This window comes from Malus sylvestris, chromosome 4 (assembly GCF_916048215.2).
Source record: "Malus sylvestris chromosome 4, drMalSylv7.2, whole genome shotgun sequence".
NCBI classification, from domain to species: Eukaryota; Viridiplantae; Streptophyta; class Magnoliopsida; order Rosales; family Rosaceae; genus Malus; species Malus sylvestris.
In genome coordinates this window covers 2,372,543-2,394,904 of record NC_062263.1, presented here as the reverse complement: position 1 = coordinate 2,394,904, position 22,362 = coordinate 2,372,543, and the positions used below count along the sequence as shown (strand labels likewise).

Genomic DNA, 22,362 nt, shown 5'->3' with positions numbered 1-22,362 from the left:
TATAATAACAATAAAACATGCCTACTATATGTAATAATACATGCTTAGTTTAGTCAATCAAATTATATTTTACAAATAAATGTAGGTAAATTATTTCACACACACACACACACACACACACACACATATATATATATATATATATATATATATATATATATATAACCCATAAAAAAAAAAAAAAACATGCCTGATATCGTAAAAATTAATTCGAAATAATTTACCTACAAAAAAAAATGTTATTTGATTTAGTGCACCTACTATTCAAAATTTAAAATTTTAGATGCTTAAAAAAACAAAAATAATTTACCCAATAAATGTAAAGTACATGGAAAATAATTTACCTACATAATAAGGCAAACCCAATAGATGCAAAATAATGTGCCTATATAAAAAATAATATTTTTTATTCAATACTAGTTTACTTATTATTTGTACATATAATAATAAAATGTGCTCAATATATGATACATACAAAATAAAATACCCACAAATGAAGAATGTTATTTGATTCAAAATTAATTTACTTACAAAATAAAGTAATTTTATTTGATTTAAAATTAATTTACCTATTATTTGTACATATATATATGTTAGTTTAGTCAATCAAATTGTATTTTAATACGAATTGTCTACGCCATTCAATTTATTAAATTAATTTACCTATTATTTGATTTAAAATAAAGTAATTTTATTTGATTTAAAATTAATTTACCTATTATTTGTACATATATATATGTTATTTGTACATATATACAATAACTATAAAACATGCCTACTATATGTAATAATACATGCTTAGTTTAGTCAATCAAATTGTATTTTACAAATTGTTGATGCACAAAACCAGAGGTCTTGGAATAACGTAAATCCGACCGTGAATCTGCAAGAAAGTAAATAACACAAGATGTATCGTGGTTCACCCCAATGTTTGGGCTACGTCCACACTGATATTGTATTTCTCTGTTTGTGAGCCTTGTGGCTTTGTATGTGAGGAAGAGAGCTTCTGAGGGTGAGAGAGCTCTCTCCCATGGCCTAAGAATTAGCCTCCCTTAATGAAGAGAGTGAGGAGTCCTTTTATAGAATAAGGGCTCATCACTTATTACATATTTGCCCCTTCATTTATTACATAATTACATTTGAGTCCCCCGAGTATTTATACGAGATCTAAATACGAAGGCCCTAAGTATGATACAAACAGTAGTCCCCCAAGTCTTCAGTCAAGAGAGTCTTTTAGCTGGAGACTTGAAATTCAGTCCATGTGTGGGCCGAAGCAACTAGATGTCGTCTTAAACTGATACTCGATATGAGGCGGTGCTCAATCTGAAATGATGCTCAACTAGAAGTAGCACATGTTGCGAGGCTGCTCTGCTTGTGGTTTATGTTGCCTTGGTTGGCTCAGCTTGTGGCATTGAAGGTGAGGGAGTCCCTTTTATAGAATAAGGGCACGCTCCTCAATACATAAATGATGGGCTAGAGTTGATGCTCGCGACGAGACGGTTGCTCAGCAGGCGACGATGCTCTCTAATGATGGTGAGGGAGTCCCTTTTATAGAATAAGGGTTCACTCCTCAGTACATGAATAATGGGTGCTCTCTAATGAAAGTGAAGGAGTCCCTTTATAGAATAAGGGTTCACTCCTCAGTACATGAATAATGGGTGATCTCTAATGAAAGTGAGGGAGTCCCTTTTATAAAATAAGGGATCTATCCTCAGTACATGAATAATGGATGCTCTCTAATGAAAGTGAGGGAGTCCCTTTTATAGAATAAGGGCTCGCTCCTTAATACATAAATAATGGGCTACGTCCCCCAAGTATTTTTCATGAGGCCCAATATATGGTATATAGTGTAGTCCCCAAAGTCTTCAGTCAATAAAGGTTGTTGGCTGGAGACTTCAAATTCAATCCATGTATAGGCCGAAGTGGCGGTTGTTCAGATGTGGTATTTGTATACCCTGCACTAAAGCTTTGTAGGTGAAGCTTTGCACGTGAAGCTTTGAAGCTAGAGCTTTTGTAAATGAAGTTTTTGAAGTTGGAGCTCTGTAAATGAAGCTTTCGAAGCTGATTTGACATGAGTGATGCTCATGAATGTTTATGTTGATTGACATGAGTGATGCTCATGAATGTTTACATAAGTAATGCTCATGAATGTTGACATGAATAATGCTCATGAATGTTTATGTATGATTGACATGAGTGATGCTCATGAATGTTTATGTATGATTGATATGAGTGATGCTCATGTATAATTTTGGAGTACTGGACGTACTTTTGATCACCTAGTGGGTGATAATAGCGGCAGGCTGCCGAATAATTTTCGAGTACTGGGCATACTTTTAATCACCTGGTTGGTGATAATAGCGGCAGGTTGCCGAATAATTTTGGAGTATTGGGCATACTTTTGATCACCTGGTTGGTGATAATAACGGTAGGCTGCTGAATAATTTTTTGTAGTACTGGATGTACTTTTGATCACCTGGTTAGTGATATTAGAGGGCCTGGCTCTTTTAGGCATATGGGCCTTCGCCCATGACATTCCAGCCCATTATTTTGGGCTTGCCGTTTTTTTATTACCCTCTGATGGGGTTTATACAAATGTCTCCGAAAGATAAGAAAAATAAATTACATCATTCAAAACAAAGGTTTCGACAGTTGCAGATCATTGGTGCGTACTGCACCTATTGCGTACTGGGTTGTTGCAGATCTTTTTCCATGTGCGTATTCCAGTGGCTTTTTCAGAAAAGTGGAAACATGCATGATGAAAGTTTTCTTTTTCAAAAGTTGATGGCATCTTCTGCTTTAGTGGTCGATAAAAGCAAAAGTATAATCATTTCCTTTCTCTTTTTATTCCTTGCTTTTGCTTTTGTTTCCTGCAGCTCACTTGATTGCTTTTGCCTTTCCTCATCTTTGTTGCTTTTGTTTTTGTTTCCCATGTGCTCTCGCAGAGCAAAGTCCCGTAAATGCAAAATCTCTCCCTTTACATGGTGCTTTGCCAAGGCTGGAAAGTTTAAACCATGTGTGCATCATTCATGAGGTAGGGCTTTCTGCTTTTTCTTCTTTTTTTCTGCTTTCTACAATTATCTCAGTGGGTAGCCATGCTTTTTGCTTTTCCTTTCCATTATTCTCATACCTAGCACCACCAAAATTATTACCAGAAGGCACCGGCACCGGCTGATGCCCACCTGGATGCATGGTCTTGCTGATGCATGGTCCGATGTTCATAGAAAAAATTCAGTCTCTGATACAAACCTTTATCAGAACATGGTAACTCATCGCCAATTGGCACACATGAAACAGGAACCCAATCATTTTGATTTAGCTAAGCTGCTTGCGCCACAGCAAATTCAACAGCAGCAGCATCAACATTGGAATATTTTGGATGGCGGCCTAAGGTCGCTGGTGGTGGTGCGCTCGGAGTCGAAAGAGGCAGTGCAGTGGAGGATGCCGGCATAGGCGCAGAAGGCGCCGGAGCTATGGACATGGTCAGGGGGTGGAAGACACGAATCCTAGGCTCACTATCCCTTGCTCCTTGTAATATTCATTGACCTTTGAATTCAGAAATCACAAGACGATGAGAATTGGAGATGTGGGTTCTGACCTTTGAATCTGAAATAATCATTTAGTGGTCAATTCAAGGATCTGAAAATAGAGAAGAACCGAATCTCCGAGACATTCTTTGTTCTTCTGTTAAAATGCAAAACTCTCATAGAACCCACCTACATCAAATACCTTTGTACATTTACTCAATCGATATTAAGTTTAAATGGGACAGCCAGAGAGTTGAAGAAACGGATAATCCCATGAGAATCGCTCCGATGAAGAAAATCACTCCGGATATGATTATGGTGTAACAGCGGCCGACCCAGTCGGAAGTTCTTCTGGCCATGGCGGACCTAATGAGGGAGCAAATTTCAATAACACCCATCAGGATCTCGATTTGCATGTCCGTGATCTTGAGGTCCTTTTCGATGTAGATCGAAGCTTTGATCATCACGCCAATATCATAACCTATCAGGATTGAAGTCATGGAGGCCAGAATAGCATAGGCGAACACATACAGGTTTTCTTGGAGACGGCAATGGGTCGATTCAAATGGTGGTTGGGAGAGATCAAATGGTGGTCGATGGAGAACCGGACATACGAAGACGGAGAGGATGAGGTGTAAAGGTTGACAAGCGTTGGAGAAGCAGATCTGTGATGGTGATGGTGGTTGATCTACTGATTGTAGTAGTGGTGGTCCTCTGATCGATGGTGTGGACATCGATATCGGTGGCCTCTTTGGCGTCGAAGAGAATGGAATGGCAGGTGAACGACCTCTTGCTCGACCCCGACAGCTTCGTATCGGCTTGTATCACAGATTTTATGGCTTCTAGCTGAGCAGCAATCGAGGTCGCCATGTCTCTCTCTCCTTTCTTTCTCTCTCTAGAAGCTGATAGATATACTTAAACAAAGCTCTCTCTCCTCTCTTTTGTTGTGCCCTTTTGGTCAGTTCCACCACACTATTCCAGAGGTTGCCTTGTAAGGAGACCTCCATTTATGAGATAGATTTTGATTATGGCTCTGGAATTTAGAATTTGGAGTGGATTGGTAAGCGTGGAGAGAGAAAGAGGGAGCTCTATGTCTGTGTCTTTGTGTGGGTTTTGAAGATCCACGATGGAGGTGAAAAAATGAAAGAGAACTGACACAACTTTTCGTATCGTTTCCCACAGACGGCGCCAAATGTTGATGCACAAAACCGGAGGTCTTGGAACAACGTAAATCCGACCGTGAATCTGCAAGAAAGTAAATAACACAAGATGTATCGTGGTTCACCCCAATGTTTGGGCTACGTCCACACTGATATTGTATTTCTCTATTTGTGAGCCTTGTGGCTTTGTATGTGAGGAAGAGAGCTTCTGAGGGTGAGAGAGCTCTCTCCCATGGCCTAAGAATTGGCCTCCCTTAATGAGGAGAGTGAGGAGTCCTTTTATAGAATAAGGGCTCCTCACTTATTACATATTTGCCCCTTCATTTATTACATAATTACATTTGAGTCCCCTGAGTATTTATACAAGATCTAAATACGAAGGCCCTAAGTATGGTACAAACACAAATAAATGTAGGTAAATTATTACACACACACACACATATATATATAACCCACCAAAAAAAAAAAAAAAACATGCCTGATATCATAAAAATTCATTTGAAATAATTTACCTACAAAAAAAATGTTACTTGATTTAGTGCACCTACTATATGATAACAATAAAACATGCCTACTATATGTAACAAAAAAAAAGTTATTTGATTTTGTACATATATATAATAACAATAAAACATGCCTACTATATGTAATAATACATGCTTAGTTTAGTCAATCAAATTGTATTTTACAAATAAATGTAGGTAAATTATTTCACACACACACACACACACACATATATATATATAACCCACAAAAAAAAAAAATATGCCTGATATCGTAAAAATTAATTCGAAATAATTTACCTACAAAAAAAAATTGTTATTTGATTTAGTGCACCTACTATTCAAAATTTAAAATGTTAGATGCTTAAAAAAAGAAAAATAATTTACCCAATAAATGTAAAATACATGGAAAATAATTTACCTACATAATAAGGCAAACCCAATAGATGCAAAATAATGTGCCTATACAAAAAATAATATTTTTTATTCAATACTAGTTTACCTATTATTTGTACATATAATAATAAAATGTGCTCAATATATGATACATACAAAATAAAATACCTACATAATGAAGAATGTTATTTGATTCAAAATTAATTTACTTACAAAATAAAGTAATTTTATTTGATTTAAAATTAAATAACATTCTTTTATTTAATTAGTTTACCTACTAATTAAATAAAAGAATGTTATTTGATTCAACATTAATTTACCTACAAAATATATGGTAGTTGCTCATCATAAATTTACATATAGGTAGATTAATTAGTATAATATGTTTGAACATATATGTAGTACTGCACACACACACACACACACACACACATATATATATATATATATATATATATATATATATATATGTTAGGGGTAATAATATGTGTAATAACTATTTGTTCATTGTAATTAAGGTGAGTAATTACATTTATTGATTTATTTTGAATATTGTGGCACAAGTTGTAAATATCTTGTAATAGGTCAATTATTTTCTACTTGGCAGTCATTTTCAAAATTAGGTTTTATTTGGAAGTTTATAACTATGTGGGTTTTTGTCTAGAAAATAAAAGTTGCAAGGATCTATATCTAAAGAACCCTATAAAATATAGAGAAATACCATTAAACTATAATGTAATAAACCATTATCTTTTACACTATATTTTTGTCTAGAAAATAAAAGTTGCAAGGATCTATATCTAAAAAACCCTTTAAAATATAGAGAAATACCATTAAACTATAATGTAATAAACCATTATCTTTTACACTATATATGAGGTTGACAAATGACAAATCGTTGTCCTTAATGGATGGTTGGAGTATTTCATTATATTTGTTAGAATTAATCCATGATATGGTGTGCCACGTACGTCTAGGATCACCAAGTTGATTATGAAGAGTTGAGTGGGTTGATGAAGTTTGAAACAACTATTCCTCAGAAAATTTTAGACATGCATTTCCTTCTTGAGCACGTAGGGGAGATTTAATCTGAACCATTCATTTCAACCGTAAGACATCTATAAATTGACTCCTTCATTAAAAGAGAATGTATTCGTACTTGACTTGAGAGTTTGGCTATTGGTTTGTCAGGGTTAATCTGCAGATCATGGCTAATCAAGTTTATTGTGTGGTTTTACTATCTCTTACTTTGTTAAGTTTGGCTATTCATGGAAGCTTGTGCTTCCCTGAAATTAATGAAGATAACAATGGCTCTCCAAGTACCACTGCTGGTAAGGGAAAAAGATGGGCAGTTCTTGTTGCAGGATCAAATGGTTACTACAACTATAGGCACCAGGTTTAAGCTTGTCCAAACTTTTGATTAATTATAGTAAATTATTTATCTTAATTATGTTACAAGTAATAAAATTTAGGGTTACTTTTTAATCTTTTATCGTTCCATGCAGGCTGACATATGCCATGCGTACCAGATACTTAAAAAAGGAGGACTGAAAGACGAGAACATCATCGTTTTCATGTACGATGATATCGCGTACAACTCGGAAAATCCTCGAAAAGGTGTCATCATCAACAAGCCAAACGGACCTGATGTTTATAAAGGAGTTCCCAAGGTTGTAACTAATGTTCTGAGTTTGATTTTTAATTTCTAGCTGGTTAATTTGTTAGTTTAACGTTGTTTAATTACCTGTAAGTATTTTTTTTTCTTTTTCTAATGCAGGATTATACAGGAACTCATGTTAACGCACGCAATCTCTATGCTGTAATTCTTGGAGACAAAAGTTCTCTTACCGGAGGAAGTGGCAAGGTTCTAAGTAGCGGTCCGAATGACCATGTTTTCATATATTATGCAGACCATGGTTCTGTAGGATTACTTGGTAATTAGTAGTTTTTTTTTATTTTTGTTTTATTAACTTTGAAAATATATATTTTGTGATCTTATATAGTCCTATAAATTCAGTAAATTTGGTTCTTCGGGTTGCATATGAACGGTATATTGTGTTCAGGGATGCCTAGTGATCGTGTTTATGCGAAAGATCTCATAAGTGTACTGCAGAAGAAGAATGCTTCTAAAGGTTACAAAAGCATGGTAAGAATTTTCACTTGAGTAACAGTCTTACTGAAGTTTTCAACTCTTTTTTTGATGATTTTCATGTATTTTTCTGAGGTTTTGATGCATTTATGTGGAAAAAAAAAAAAATAGGTATTTTACATTGAAGCTTGCGAGGCAGGGAGCATGTTTGAGGGCCTCCTTTCAAGTAATCTGAATATTTATGCTACCACCGCATCGAATGCAGAAGAGAGTAGTTATGGAACATATTGTCCCGGTGACCTATCAGTTCCTGCCGAGTTTGATACTTGTTTGGGAGACTTGTATAGCATTTCCTGGATGGAGGATTGGTAATGCAGTGCCTTTCTTTATGAAAATGCTGTTCTAATGAAACAGAGTACATTACTTTGCCAGTTTCAAATACATTTTCGATCAAATGCTCATACTAATTACTTTGTTGTTTCGGTGACTTTTGGACCATATCTTCACATTTGAGAGCAGTGACTTAAGTGATTTGCATAAAGAAACTTTGGAGAATCAATATCAAAGGGTAATATTTTGACAATTTCTCGTATGTAAAATATTTATGGATATCATCTCTAATGTTGGTGAAATTAGAATAATATGACCATGTGACCATGTCGATTGAATTACAGGTTCGGAGAAGAACAACTAATTCGCATGTTATGCAGTACGGAGATATGAGTCATAAACAGGAGCTCCTCTTTGCTTACATGGGTGCAGATCTTTCTATTCGTAGCCTTACTTCCACCAGCGATATCTCTTCACCCTCAATCTCAAGGGCTGTTAACCAACGTGACACGAAGCTCCTCTACCTTCAGCAAAAGGTTTCTGCTCTTCTTTTATTCTGAATTCCAAACTTCAATGTGTTTAATTTTCATGTATACACGTATATGTATTGATTAGTACATGCCAAACTCTCCGGCTAGAGAACTTTTCGTATGTTTTTGACATTTTGTATTTTTCGTTTATAACTATAAACTTTATATGTTTCAGCTGCAAAGAGCTCCTACTGGATCTCAAGAGAAACAGGATGCTCAGAAGCAGCTGCTGCTTGAAATTGCTCATAGGAAAAACGTGGACTATAGCATAACGAAACTGGGGGAGGTTTTGTTCGGACACGAGAAGAGCTCAAACGTTTTAATGAATGTTAGGCCACAGGGGCAACCTGTGGTAGATAATTGGGACTGCTTCAAGAACTTTGTAAGTTCATCTCCTCTAATTCTATACATCAAATTGATACAGACAACACTCAAGTGCTTGTGCTTCTTTGTTCAGTTTTTTGAAGTAAATCAACAAGTTTTATATCCGAGATAATTGATTTTGAGTTCTTTCCATGCAGTTGAATATTTATGAGAAGTACTGTGGACATTTATCTGTATACGGAATGAAGTACACGCGAGCTATAGCCAACATATGCAATGCTGGGATTACCACAGAGAAAATGGTTGCAGCATCTGATCAAACTTGTGCCAACAAACCCAATGTCTAGAACTTCCTTTCTGATCAGATAAATGATCAATATGCTAAACCATTTCTGGAGTTGATCTTGAAGAAATTGCAGCAGCTAGACCAAGAAAGCCAACGGCTATTTTCTTTTGAAATGTAACGGCTAGTTTAAGTTAAGTGATAGTTTTTTACTAGTGTAAAGCTTAGATTAAAAGCTCCAATGAAGGGCGAAGATTAGCTTTGTACGAACAGGTTGGTGAGCATTTTGTCAGCTAGCTCCAATGGAGATAAGGGCTGACTGTGCAATCCCAAAACCCTATAAATTACAATATATGTGTGCGCGTGTGCTATGATCAATACATGTATGTGTGATGCGAATAAGAAAAAAGAAATAATACAAAATATTTTGGGAAATTGTCTTGCAAGGCTAATCATATGAAGCAAAATCTCTACTGAGAGAAAAGGATTAAACTAAAGAGCAAAAAAATTAGTTATGTAGACCACCGTAGAACAAGTTTGATCATGTTTAATTGTTGATTTGGACTCTTGACGTGAAGATTCATTCTTCGTTTCTCTTAAATAATTTCAAGTTTGGTATACCAGTATAGCGAAAACCTATGTTGGATTTGGTAAAGAGAATTATATTGCAAGAGAGAAAAAACACGTCTAGTTTCACTCATAAGTTTTGGGAAATGAGGACAGAATAAAAAGTGTTTCTGTTGTGCGAGAAAAAACTTATTTTTGCTGCTTCACGTTTTTAGCTTTTTTTCACCAAAATTGTGAAAATAAGCTGTTTTTAAGTGTTTACCAAACACATTTTTGAGCTCAATTTTTTTTTATACCCACCTTTTATAAAAGCATCTCAGTACCAAACCAGTACTAAGTATTGGGAAGATGTTTGGTTGGGGCATTTTTGTTTAGAGTTCGGTTTCCCTGATTTATTATCTGTCTAGTTTCCAAAAAATTTCCATTTGTAACATTGGGCAGAGGAATGGCAAAATGGAAGTTCAGTTTAGGGCAGACCTGAAAGAACCTGAGGTAATTGAACATCCTCTGTTAAAGGTATATGCCTTCATCCGTCCCATGCCGATTCTCAGAAATGGTCTCTGGACTCCGATGGGAGGTATTCGTGCATTGTCTCCTCATACGCGAGGATTTCCAGTCTCATTTGTTCATCAAATATATCATATCTTAAATTCAACTAATAAAAATACAATACTAGTTCCAAACTAATTTCAGAATCACAGACAATCATCTAATTCTCCTCCTCTTCGAAGTTCTGGCTTGCCTTCTAACATTTCTCACCTTGCTTAATTGAAGACGTCTAGAACTTCTCACCATTCGAGACCTGCCCACAACGCGAACAGACCTTCCCCTAGACTTTAACCTTACATGGCGATGGCTGCGAGTACCATGCCTACTTGAAGGGTAAATCGAGCTCTGCAGCCTGTCCTTTCTTCTCCTGTTGACTGACTTCCGCTTTCTATTGACGTTCAAGTTATGATAGTTATCCCACAAGTCATTTTCTTCACTCGAACTGAAGCCTTGTTCTATGTCTCGAAATTGGCGGTGGCGGCGATGGCGGTGGCGACGTCGGTCTATCCTCCTAGTGTTCCTTAGCTTGTACCACAAGAACCAAGTAATATCTTCCAATGCAAACCAATACGTCAGCCCAACACATTTTACATGGGCTTTTTCCAATGCATTGGAAGATCCCCAGCTTGAATAACAGATAAAAGAACAATAAAGCTGAAAGAAAATAAAAGATATGAGTACTTAAGCAACGAACCAACCCTTCTGAAAGTGAAGCTCAAATTTAAATGCTCTTCGGAGATAATCTTTGAATCGAAGAAAATAGTGAAATTAAGATTAAACTAATTAAAGAAGGAAGAATTACTTATGCAGCAGAGGATCAATATCATTAACAGTCTCAACAGATTGGAGCGGAATCGAAAATATTATAGTATTAGTTGTGAAGTATAATCCAAAGGTAAATGTTGCATACAGTCACATCATCTTTGCTTGAAAATGAACATATGCAAGCAGAGAAGTGTTCATCCTCCCATCTTGCGTAGGGAATACTTCCCCTTTCGATCTGCATCAATGCCCAGGATCCTAACGCATTGTTTGTCCACTCAACAACCTCAGAACATAAAGTGCCTATCAATAAGTAAAAATATGAACGCCATTGGCAAGACAAGGACATATAAACTTAAACTTCATGTATAGTGTATCTGTACTATCATGAAGGGCATTACAATAATTAAGAAGTGCATTACGAAGAAATTCCTTCTGCCAACAAAGTAATTCACCAAAATATTTTACCATCCAAGTAAGTTTATGAGAAAACGGAAAAAACAAAAAATGTTATACAAAAGAGACTTATAGGGGTCTCCGAGTCAGTGTAACAAACAAACTACTGCAGATGAAATGAAGTAAGCATCTACTCCGGCAAAGGTGTAGGACATAAAGCATCATACTAATTTTCTTCTGAAATTAGGGCAGTTGGTTGGTTGAACAGAACATGATCAAGAATAAAGAGAACAATACAACTTTACAACTTACTCGCAAGAGGTATTGATTAAATGGAGCCAAAAATGCTTTCTCAAGTAGATTGCCGACCCCATTTGCAGCTTTACTAACAACATCCCATTACGATACAAGTTCAAATGAATGTGTTTCCTGCTGCCAACTCCTTTCTAATTGCACTGTGACAAGAAGTCCAACGTTCTTAAGTTAAAGACTAGAGCCCTATTTAGTTTTGTATAAAATGGTTGTGGAGATCAAAATCATACTGCACGAATAACAAAAGATCCAGTGACAAAACCAAATTCTATTTTTCTGCTAAATTTTGTGGTTAAGTAATAATGCAATGACGGTTACAAATATGAAATTATCAAATAGGAAATTCTATATATACTAAAACCCAAACCCCGAGTGGTACTGTTCTAGTTCTAGGGCAGTGTGCGGACCAAAATGCCCCTTAAATTGGTCTTCCCGGTGTTTTTTTCCTACTCTTTGCACAGCAAAATGGCCATTTTGCCCAATTTTCTTTAGCCCATTCTCTGTTTTGGTTTTTCTCTCATCTCCGCTTTACGCTCACTCTTCCTCTCGGGTTCTTTGTTGCTCTTCACCATCTTTGGTTTGGAATATATTGGGCCAAGTTTCAGATTTTCCTGCTTTAGGGGATCGTGTTTGTGGTCTGTGATTTGAAGGAGGTTTTCCATTTGTATAAACCTAGGGTTTTGGGTGTTTTGTCCTCCGTGGTAAAATTGCTTCGCACAATTTCTGGGGTTGCGATCGACGGTGAATATTTTGCGGTGTTTGCGTTTGTTTCCCTCTGTTCTTCACCGATATTGGCCGGATCTGTTTCCGGATTTGTTTTTGGTTTGACGGAGGGAAATCTATTTTTGGCGATTTAGGTGTGTGCTGTGTTTGGTTTTTGTTTTGAGTTTTGCTTGATTTGGATGAAATTGTAACCATTTTGTTTTGGGTTGGTTCTGATCCTGTGCTAGGTTTTCCTCGCTGAGAGGATATTTTGCATTTTGGTTCCTTCGTTGATCAGTCGCAAATTTGGCAGTGTCTCTGGCAGTCCTCTTATTTTTTTGGTAAATCTCCTTCCGCCAAAAACAATTTCCTTGCTATTTTTACTACTTCGTTCTCCTTCTTCTTCTTTAATATTATATACCTTCTGTCTATTTAACATGTTTGTAAGATTGGTTTATCATTTATGCATGTTTTTATACAATTGTTGCATATTTCATTCATATTTTACATGTATATGCTTCACTTTTATCAAGTACGTACTTGAGAGATTGGTAGCTTAATTTTTGGGTGAGTTTTTGTCATCATTTTTTTGTACGTCTGGGAACCCGTCGATAAGTGTTAGATTAGAGTGTGTTTGTAATTTTTGGAACAAATTAGAGAAATGATTGGAGTTTGGGTAAATTTGATGTTAGGTTAAAATTTCTTTGTAATTTTAGTCTGCTGTGCATTACCCATTCGGAAATCACGCTTGAGCAGTGATTTTGCACCATTGTGCTATTTTGCAAAGTTCCAAACCAGCGGAAGAAGATCGCTAACACTTTGTTTAGACAGAACCGTTTGTTTTGGCCAAAATCAAAAAGGAAAAAAAATACTTTTAACCAAATGGTGTGTTTTCTTTCTTCTTTGTCCATTTTGCCTTAAAACATTTAACCAGAACATGACAATTTCACTAAAAAAAAATCCCATTTTCCTACTTTTGATTGAATTGAGCAAAGCATTTTAAGGCTTTTTATAAAAGATTATATAAGCCAACTAAGAATCCTATATTTTCCTACTTTTTCAATGAATCAAATATGTTCTTTCAAATTAGTACCTCAATCTTCTTTCTGCTGTTACAATTAGTGGGTTAAGTGATGTTACAGATTTGTTTATGTTTCTGTGGAGATTTTATCTTTTTTTTTCTTTGGAATTCTCTGCAGATCAATATCAGGGTAGAAAAATCTCTACTGCGTGTGAATTCGGATTAGAATTCTTTGGCACTTAGCTGATTTTTGTTTATCAAATTGACTGGCCATTCTATATATTTGTAAGTGGTTTTGCCTTTGTATAAAAGATTATATAAGCCAACTAAGAATCCTTTTTTTTTTTCTACTTTTTCAATGAATCAAACATGTCATTTCAAATTAATACCTCCATTTTTCTTTATGTTGTTAAAATTAGTGGCTTAAGTGATGTTACAGATTTGTTTATGTTTTTGTGTACATAGACAAACCCGTTCCTGCAAAGTTTATGTTACTAATTTGTTTCAACATCTCAACATTCGTTCATTTGATTTAAATATTCTTCTATAACAAGTTAAAACTTTATTTTTTCGGTACCTTATCACAAAATAATTCCACCTTGGACAAATTACAAGGTATGCTACAATTTATGCTTTCATAAATTGCATTCAAATTGATTCACTTAAGAATGCATTGGAACATGTTTAGTTTCATGCCCGCAGCATCGCGCGGGTACCATTTCTAGTTTATACATACTAAAACCCAAACTTAAGTGTTACTGTTCTATAACAGTAAAATGTCGAAATTGCCCTTAAAAGTTTCCTTTTGTTCGTTTTATTTCCTGCTTTCCACCGTTAAAGGACGGTTGTGCCCTTTACTTCCGCGCGTCTGTCAACGCCGCTTGCTCTTCGTTTTTCAGTTCCTTTTCACCGCTTCTAGTCGAATTCTTTCCCGTTGCATTTGGTTCTCTTCTTTTCCAGCCGTCTGCTCTCTCCCCCTCTCTTCTCTCTTCGCCTCGCTTCGTCTCAGAGTAGATAGTTTTGCGGTGAGTTCTTCTAATTTCGCATCTGGGGTTTTTTTTTTTCCGACTGTATAGATTGTGTTCTCTTGATTTTTAAATGGTAGAAGCTTTTTGGGTTCAATTTCTACCTGTTTTCAATTCGATTCGAATTGTTTATGGGCTGATCTGATCGACCATTTTGAGGTAGGTTTTGTGTGTTTCCTCGCATAGTTTTTTGCATGTCTGATGTCGTTTGGTTTTCGATTTCAGAGATTTTTCCCCATTTTTTATTCGGTTGGAAATTGGTTTGGACTGATCTAATCCGGCGTTTCCAGGTAAGCATTGCATGTTTATCAGTCTGTATGGTTTCGATTTTCTGTGTTTGGTATGATAGTTTCTCTAAATGTCTGATGCAAATTGGTTTTCAGTTTCAGGAAACGGTGCCTTTGAAAATTTGGGAGTTTCGATTTCGTTTTCCCAAGTTCTCTGTGTTGAAGGTATTTGAATGTGTTTTAATTTAGTTTGTTTTGCTTGCGCCTGGTTTTTTTTTTATTTTTTTTTATTTTGTTTTGCTTATTTGGAAAGATTTTCTGTCATGTTTTAATTTCACCTGGGGACTGCAATTTCATCTGCTCCAAACAAATAGATTCTTTTTATTCTGAATTTAGAAAATTATATTCGAATTTGTTTTACATCTAATTCAGTTGGATTTAGGGGTTGTGTTTTAGTGTTTCCTGGCCTGAGTTGTATATAAAGAAAAAGAGTGATTTTTTTTTGTATCGTAAATAGTTCATCAGGATCATAGACATGAGTCTGATATTATCATGTAAGATGCCAAGTTCTCTTGCATTCATATAATTACATTTGTGAGCTGCTTTTCTGGGTTTTTGTTGATTTTGTTTGCTTATCTGGAATATACAAGAAGAGTGACACTGCCACCAACATTATCAATTTATACACGAAAAACGTAACACTTGGGCCAATCTAACCATTTATTTTGAGCATGTCGCATTAGCAAAATAATAAAACATATGACAGCGCCTCAAGTCAATTTTTTGTTGGCATGTTGTTGTTCATGTAAGTGTTGATTGATAAATGTGAGTGCTTTTGGCATTTCATGACAAAGAAGAAGAAGAATAGTAACATTATGAGTCAGAGATATTTCTCATTCTCCGGGTGAAATACGGATATCAATTCTCAAGATCAATGGTGTTTTATACAAAACTAACTAGGGCTCTGGTCTTTAACTTAAGAATGTTCAACTTCTTGTCACAGTGCGACTGGAAAGGAGTTGGCAGCAGGAAACACATTCATTTGAACTTGTATCGTAATGGGGGATGTCGTTAGTAAAGCTGCAAATGTGGTCGGCGATCTACTTGAGAAAGCATTTTTGGCTCCATTTAAGACTATGTTCAATACCTCTTGCGAGTAAGTTGTATTGTTCTCTTTATTCTTGACCATGTTCTGTTCAACCAACCAGATGCCCTAATTTCAGAAAAAAAATTAGTATGATGCTTTATGTCCTACACCTTTGTCGGAATAGATGCCAACTTCATTTCATCTGCAGTAGTTTGTTTGTTACACTGACTCGGAGGCTTCCTATAAGTCTCTTGTGTATAACATTTTTTTTTTCCGTTTTCTTATAAACTTACTTAGAGAGGTCGCACTTGGTGCGATGGCAAGTGCCTTCGCCCATGAGCGGTAGGTCTCGGGTTTGAGACTTGGGAGCAGCCTCTCCATAAATGGGGGTAAGGCTAGCCGACATTCACCTCTCCCAGACCCTGCGTAAAGCGGGAGCCTTGTGCACTGGGTACGACCTTTCTTATAAACTTACTTAGATGGTAAAATATTTTGGTGAATTACTTTGTTGGCAGAAGGAATTTCTTCATAATGCACTTCTTAATTATTGTAATGCCCTTCATGCTAGTACAGATACGCTATACATGAAGTTTAAGTTTATATGTCCTCGTCTTGCCAATGGTGTTCATATTTTTACTTATTGATAGGCACTTTATGTTCTGAGGTTGTTGAGTGGACAAACAATGCGTTAGGATCCTAGGCATTGACGCAGATCGAAAGGGGAAGTATTCCCCTATGGGAGGATGAACACTTCTCTGCTTGCATATGTTCATTTTCAAGCAAAGATGATGTGACTGTATGCAACATTTACCTTTGAATTATACTTCACAACTAATACTATAATATTTTCGATTCCACAGGGATGTTTGTTCAGGACCTTGGGATTTGATTTGTTTCATTGAGCACCTTTGTGTCTCCAATCTGTTGAGACTGTTAATGATATCGATCCTCTGCTACATAAGTAATTCTTCCTTCTTTAATTAGTTTAATCTTAATTTCACTATTTTCTTCGATTCGAAGATTATCTCCGAATAGCATTTAAATTTGAGCTTCACTTTTAGAAGGGTTGGTTTGTTGCTTAATTACTCATATCTTTTGTTTTCTTTCAGCTTTGTTGTTCTTTTATCTATTATTCAAGCTGGGAATCTTCCAATGCGTTGGAAAAAGTCTATGTAAATTGTGTTGGGCTGCATGTGAGACGTATTGGTTTGCATTGGAAGATATTACTTGTTTCTTGTGGTACAAGCTAAGGAACACTAGGAGGATAGACCGACGTCGCCACCGCCATCGCCGCCGCTACCAATTTCGAGACATAGAACAAGGCTTCAGTTCGAGTGAAGAAAATAACTTGTGGGATAACTATCATAACTTAAACGTCAGTAGAAAGCGGAAGTCAGTCAGCAGGAGAAGAAAGGACAGGCTGCAGAACTCGATTTACCCTTCAAGTAGGCATGGTACTCGCAGCCATCGCCATGTAAGGTTAAAGTCTAGGGGAAGGTCTATTCGTGTTGTGGGCAGGTCTCAAAGGGTGAGAAGTTCTAGACGTCTTCAATTAAGCAAGGTGAGAAATGTTAGAAGGCAAGCCAGAACTTCGAAGAGGAGGAGAATTAAATGATTGTCTGTGATTCTGAAATTAGTTTGTTACTAGTATTGTATTTTGATTAGTTGAATTTAAGATAAGATATTTGATGAATATATGAGACTGGAAATCCACGCGTATGAGGAGACAATGCGCGAATACCTCCCATTGGAGTCCAGGGACCATTTCTGAGAATCTGCATGGGACAGATGAAGGCATATACCTTCAACAGAGGATGTTCAATTACCTCAGGTTCTTTCAGGTTTGCCCTAAACCGAACTTCCATTTTGCCATTCCTCTGAAAGATTCCCCAATGTTACAAATGGAAGAATTTCGGAAACTAGACAGATAATAAAGCCAGGGAAACTATGCCCCAACCAAACATCTTCCCAATACTTATTCTGTCCTCATTTCCCAAAACTTATGAGAAACTAAGAATGAATCTTCAAGTCCAGATCAACAATTAAAAAGCATCAAACTAGGTCTAAGATGGCGTACGGAACTAATTTTTTTTTTCCTCCCTTTAGTTTAATCCTTTTCTCTCAGTGGAGATTTTGCTTCATATGATTTGCCTTACAAGACAATTTCCCAAAGTTGTATTATTTCTTTTTTCTTATTCGCATCACACATACATGTATTGATCATTTGTTTGATCAGAAGGGAAGCTCTAGACATTGGGTTTGTTGGCACAAGTTTGATCAGATGCTGCAACCATTTTCTCTGTGGTAATCCCAGCATTGCATATGTTGGCTATAGCTCGCGTGTACTTCATTCCGTATGCAGATAAATGTCCACAGTACTTGTCATAAATATTCATCTGCATGGTAAGAACTCAAAATCAATTATCTCAGAGATAAAAGTTGTTGATTTACTTCAAAATCAATTGTCTCAGAGATAAATATTCATCTACACTAAAACCCTAAATACTCTGAAACATTGTTCGTAAGCACAGTGTTCTTCCTGTTTTACCCCTGCTAAGTTTGCATTATTACGTTTTTACACGGACAAAAAAGCCCCGCACTCTTCTCTTTCCTCCCGATTTCTTCCTGCCTAGTCATCGTCCTGTTTTACCCCTGCTAACTTGGTGCGACTTCTCCTCACCAAGCAACCACTCTGCTCCAGATCTTTCAAATTGAAGTTCCTCTCTTTCAACCTTTGCATGTTGGATTCACATCAGCATCTCCCTATAACCTTGGAGCTTTGTTCGGATTCAAGCTTTCCGACGGTAATTGGACGATTCCTCCGACGCATGCCATCAAGGTTAGTTTGAAACGATTCCTACCTTATTGACCTATTGCATGTCAAAATCGGCTTCAAATTTGTGATTTAATATAATTGGGCTTTTGAAAAAAAAATCATGGTTTTGTCTAATCCAATTTAACGGTTAGAAATTTCGCATAGAGACTGCAATTTCATCTGCTCCAAAAAATTGATTCTTTTTATTCTGAATTTAGAAAATTATATTCGAATTTGTTTTACATCTGATTCAATTGGATTGAGGGGTTGTGTTTTAGTGTTTCCTAGCCTGAGTTGTATATAAAGAAAAAGAGTGATTTTTTTTGTATCGTAAAGAGTTCATTAGGATCATAGACATGAGTATGATATTATCAGGTAAGATGCCAAGTTCTCTTGCATTCATATAATTACATTTGTGAGCTGCTTTTCTGGGTTTTTGTTGATTTTGTTTGCTTATCTGGAATATATAAGAAGAGTGACACTGCCACCAACATTATCAATTTATACATGAAAAACGTAACATTGGGCCAATCTAACCATTTATTTTGAGCACGTCACATTAGCAAAATAATAAAACATATGACAGCGGGTTTTTTCAAGTCAATTTTTTGTTGGCATGTTGTTCATGTAAGTATTGATTGATAAATGCGAGTGCTTTTGGCATTTCATGACAAAGAAGAAGAAGAATAGTAACATTATGAGTTTGAGAACTGAGACATGTGAATTGTATGGAGATAAGCAACAATTATGTGATTGTTTTTTTGTTAAAATGATTGTGTGACATTTTGATATATTGTTCATTACGAAACAAGGAAGAATAGGAAGAAAATGATATGATCTCCAACTATTTGACTTTGTTACAAGAAATATTGTTTGGTGAAATAGTTGTGTTAAGATATTGGAGAAAATTAAAAAAAGGAGTAATTAGGTTTTCATCCTTATTTTTACTACTCTATTGATTAAAACCTTATTACTTTTCAATTTTTGATCAAGGTCCTTTGTATTATTAATATCATTAATTATTTCAATAATAAAATATTTTTTATTTCTAAATATATTCATTTAATATTAAAAATGTTACAATTAGTATATTTATATTTATGGCTAAATTTTTTATCATATATTTTGTATTTTTAGTTTGTACCCATTTTTAATTTGCAACCCTTTTTTAATTTGTACCAATTTTCCTTTCAGTTTTAATTTGTACCCATATATTAATTTCTTTTTGTGCCCATATTTTTTTAAAGTTTTATTTGTATTGTACCCATATTTTTTTTTATTTATTTGTACCCATTTTTATTTTTGCTAAATGTACCCATTTTGAAGAATGTACCCATGTTTTGATACAATAATTTTTTGGTTATTTTTTATGAATGTACCCATGTTTACACACACACACAATAGTATATTTATATTTTAATATTTTTAATCCCACAAATTATGGTTTTTTATTTAAAATCTCATTACTATAAACAACTATAAATTTTAATTTTTAATTTAAAAAATATAGTAACGTACATAGAAATAAATCATCAATTAATTTCAGGGACTTGGATCAAAAATTGAAAACCAACAAGGTTTCAGTCAAAGACTGTTCATAACTAAGGACCGCATCCAAAGTCTCCCTTAAAAAAATTTAAATTAATTTTAAGGTGTTTCTCATTCTCCGGGTGAAATCCGGATATCAATTCTCAAAATCAATGGTGTCACAAAGTGGCATATGAAGCAAGACTCTAGTACATACTACTTACGTCTGTCTACTCCGTTCCAACGAAGTCGGAGAAAAAGTACTTGTTAGGATCTGTATTAAAAAAACAAAGCCCACCAAAATCCACGTCAAATACGTACTAATCAATCCGGCATAACCTAAATTTTTGATGGAGTTATTCATCCATGAATGTATAAAACTAACATTTTCGGACATGCCAGATAACTGTAAGTTCATGATCCACGTAACAACTCAGTCCAAGCAATTATATTGATGTAGGAAAAGGAAAAGTACTTAAATTTGAAAAACTAACAAAATCGCCATCTAATTATCTAAACACAACTTTCACTTGCCAAAAACAGAAGAAGATGCACGGGGAAGAAGAAGAAGAGGGGAGCAATATCTCAGTTGTGTGGAGTTCGGTACTGTTCGACTTTCTCTTTCTCTTTCTTTCCTTCCCCTCTCTCTCCCACTCTTACATCTACATGGAACCCAGAGGTTGTCGGCAGCGAATCCAACTCAGATCTGCTGTCGTCAATCTCGATCTATCAGCCGGAGTTCACCGACATCCTTTTTGTTCACCGACATCCTTTCCTTCCCCTCTCTCTCCCACTCTTTTTTTTTCCTATCAAAATAGGCCTTACTCATTGGAGTGTAATTCGAAGTGTTCCTTTCCATATTCTTATCATCCATCTCTTCTTGTATTTGTTTGGCTCGCTCTTCATGTCTACACTTCCTTTCTTTCGCCTCACGGGCATTTTGCTCCGCCAGTAATCGAAATGAGGCTGCCACTTCATGTTGAGCGGCGTAATCAGCATTTGCCTTGCCCTTTTCCCTCAACCTTCGGGCCTTGTTTCGTCCCATAGGCCTAGGTAAAGAAATTTCGGACGGAGTCGGATTTTCTACCCTTGTTTGTTGAATGGTAGGAGATCCATCTTCATTCATATCTACAGATGGGGATGCAGCTTCCAAAGGATCCACTCTATGTTGAGGTGGATCTTCAAATAACACCCACCCTTTACAAATTTCCCAACAACCGTGAAACTGAAAGGGTTTTGAGCTGCCCTCCATATACAATTCCTCCGCTTGGCGTACCTAGAAAATATAATTAAAAAAAATTTAGGAAATTAATTCACGAAATTAATGTAATATAATTAAACATTTAAAATAAACTGTAAAAACACTAACTTCGTCATAGTAATTGGCGCCGCTTTCATGTCTACTTGCTGCTGCTAATAGTGCTTGATGCCATTTATTCAAACTTGGATGAAGATGTTTCTTCCATCTTGAAGAACAACTTTCGTGGTTTCGGGTATTCGGTGGAATGGTGCCTTCGTAGAACTCTAAGTATTTTTTAGACACACGAGTCCAAACACCTTCACTTGTTTGAGAAATCCCCCTCACACTATCTTCTGAGATCCATCTATAAGCCTTGCAAAGAGCTTCATCTTCTTTTCGGGTCCAAGCCCTACCTTTCATTGCAGATGAGGCCATTTTTTTTTGAAAAAAAATGAAGGAAATATTGAAGGAAATATTGCAAATGAAATGAAGAAATATTATAGATGAAGGAAATATTGAAAAATTGAAACAAATATTATAGATGAAGGAAATATTGGAAAATATATTGAAGGAAATATTGAAAAATTGAAACAAATATTATAGATGAAGGAAATATTAGAAAATATATTGAAGGAAATATTGAAGGAAATATTGAGAAATATATTGAAGGAAATATTGAAAAATATTGAAGAAGGAAATATTGCAAATGAAGTGAAGAATTGAAAGAACTTCACCATATTTATAGAAGAAAAAAATGTTTAAAATAAATTTAAAAAAAAAAAAACCAACGGCTAGTTCAACGGCTAGCTGACTCAGCTAGCCGTTACATTCAAAAATATTTCAAACTATTAGTGTCGGTTATAACCGACACTAATAGTAGAACTATTAAAAAAAAAAAAAAAGCTCTTCAATGCTGTCGGTTTTAACCGACAGCAATAGGAAACATTAAAAAAAAAATAGCCAGCCCTCCAGCCCTCTCCGATCCCATGG

At 35.6% G+C, this 22,362-nt stretch overlaps 3 protein-coding genes, 1 long non-coding RNA gene and 1 pseudogene across 6 annotated transcripts; 2 read left to right on the top strand and 3 right to left on the bottom strand.

The window, feature by feature from the left end:
• Window positions 1–2,434: 2,434 nt before the first annotated feature.
• On the bottom strand, window positions 2,435–5,121 carry LOC126618907 (uncharacterized). The gene is made up of 2 exons (XR_007621884.1): window positions 3,730–5,121; window positions 2,435–3,606 (listed from the first exon to the last, which is right to left on the bottom strand). It is a non-coding gene; the product is annotated as an uncharacterized LOC126618907 (long non-coding RNA).
• A 1,631-nt stretch (window positions 5,122–6,752) lies between these two features.
• Window positions 6,753–9,577, top strand: LOC126618891 (vacuolar-processing enzyme-like). Its single transcript, XM_050287107.1, has 9 exons — window positions 6,753–6,982; window positions 7,092–7,256; window positions 7,364–7,520; window positions 7,650–7,732; window positions 7,847–8,043; window positions 8,195–8,243; window positions 8,350–8,541; window positions 8,711–8,917; window positions 9,057–9,577. Exons 1-9 carry the CDS (start codon window positions 6,794–6,796, stop codon window positions 9,204–9,206), a joined length of 1,389 nt encoding a protein of 462 aa, XP_050143064.1. The 5' UTR covers window positions 6,753–6,793; the 3' UTR covers window positions 9,207–9,577.
• An 837-nt stretch (window positions 9,578–10,414) lies between these two features.
• Window positions 10,415–11,815, bottom strand: LOC126619674 (uncharacterized; annotated as a pseudogene).
• Window positions 11,816–14,317: 2,502 nt separating this feature from the next.
• Window positions 14,318–17,485, top strand: LOC126618899 (uncharacterized). Of its 3 annotated transcripts, none has more exons than XM_050287117.1 (6): window positions 14,318–14,476; window positions 14,702–14,766; window positions 14,866–14,928; window positions 15,707–15,859; window positions 16,651–16,751; window positions 16,900–17,485. In XM_050287117.1, exons 4-6 carry the CDS (start codon window positions 15,762–15,764, stop codon window positions 17,403–17,405), a joined length of 705 nt encoding a protein of 234 aa, XP_050143074.1. In that variant the 5' UTR covers window positions 14,318–14,476; window positions 14,702–14,766; window positions 14,866–14,928; window positions 15,707–15,761; the 3' UTR covers window positions 17,406–17,485. The 3 variants fall into 3 exon arrangements, with proteins under 3 accessions (XP_050143074.1, XP_050143071.1, XP_050143072.1); XM_050287114.1 differs by having other exon boundaries at window positions 14,319–14,476; window positions 14,860–14,928; XM_050287115.1 differs by lacking the exon at window positions 14,318–14,476 and adding an exon at window positions 14,490–14,635 and having other exon boundaries at window positions 14,860–14,928.
• A 3,362-nt stretch (window positions 17,486–20,847) lies between these two features.
• On the bottom strand, window positions 20,848–21,900 carry LOC126619673 (uncharacterized). Its single transcript, XM_050288093.1, has 2 exons — window positions 21,502–21,900; window positions 20,848–21,408 (listed from the first exon to the last, which is right to left on the bottom strand). Exons 1-2 carry the CDS (start codon window positions 21,805–21,807, stop codon window positions 20,848–20,850), a joined length of 867 nt encoding a protein of 288 aa, XP_050144050.1. The 5' UTR covers window positions 21,808–21,900.
• Window positions 21,901–22,362: the final 462 nt, after the last annotated feature.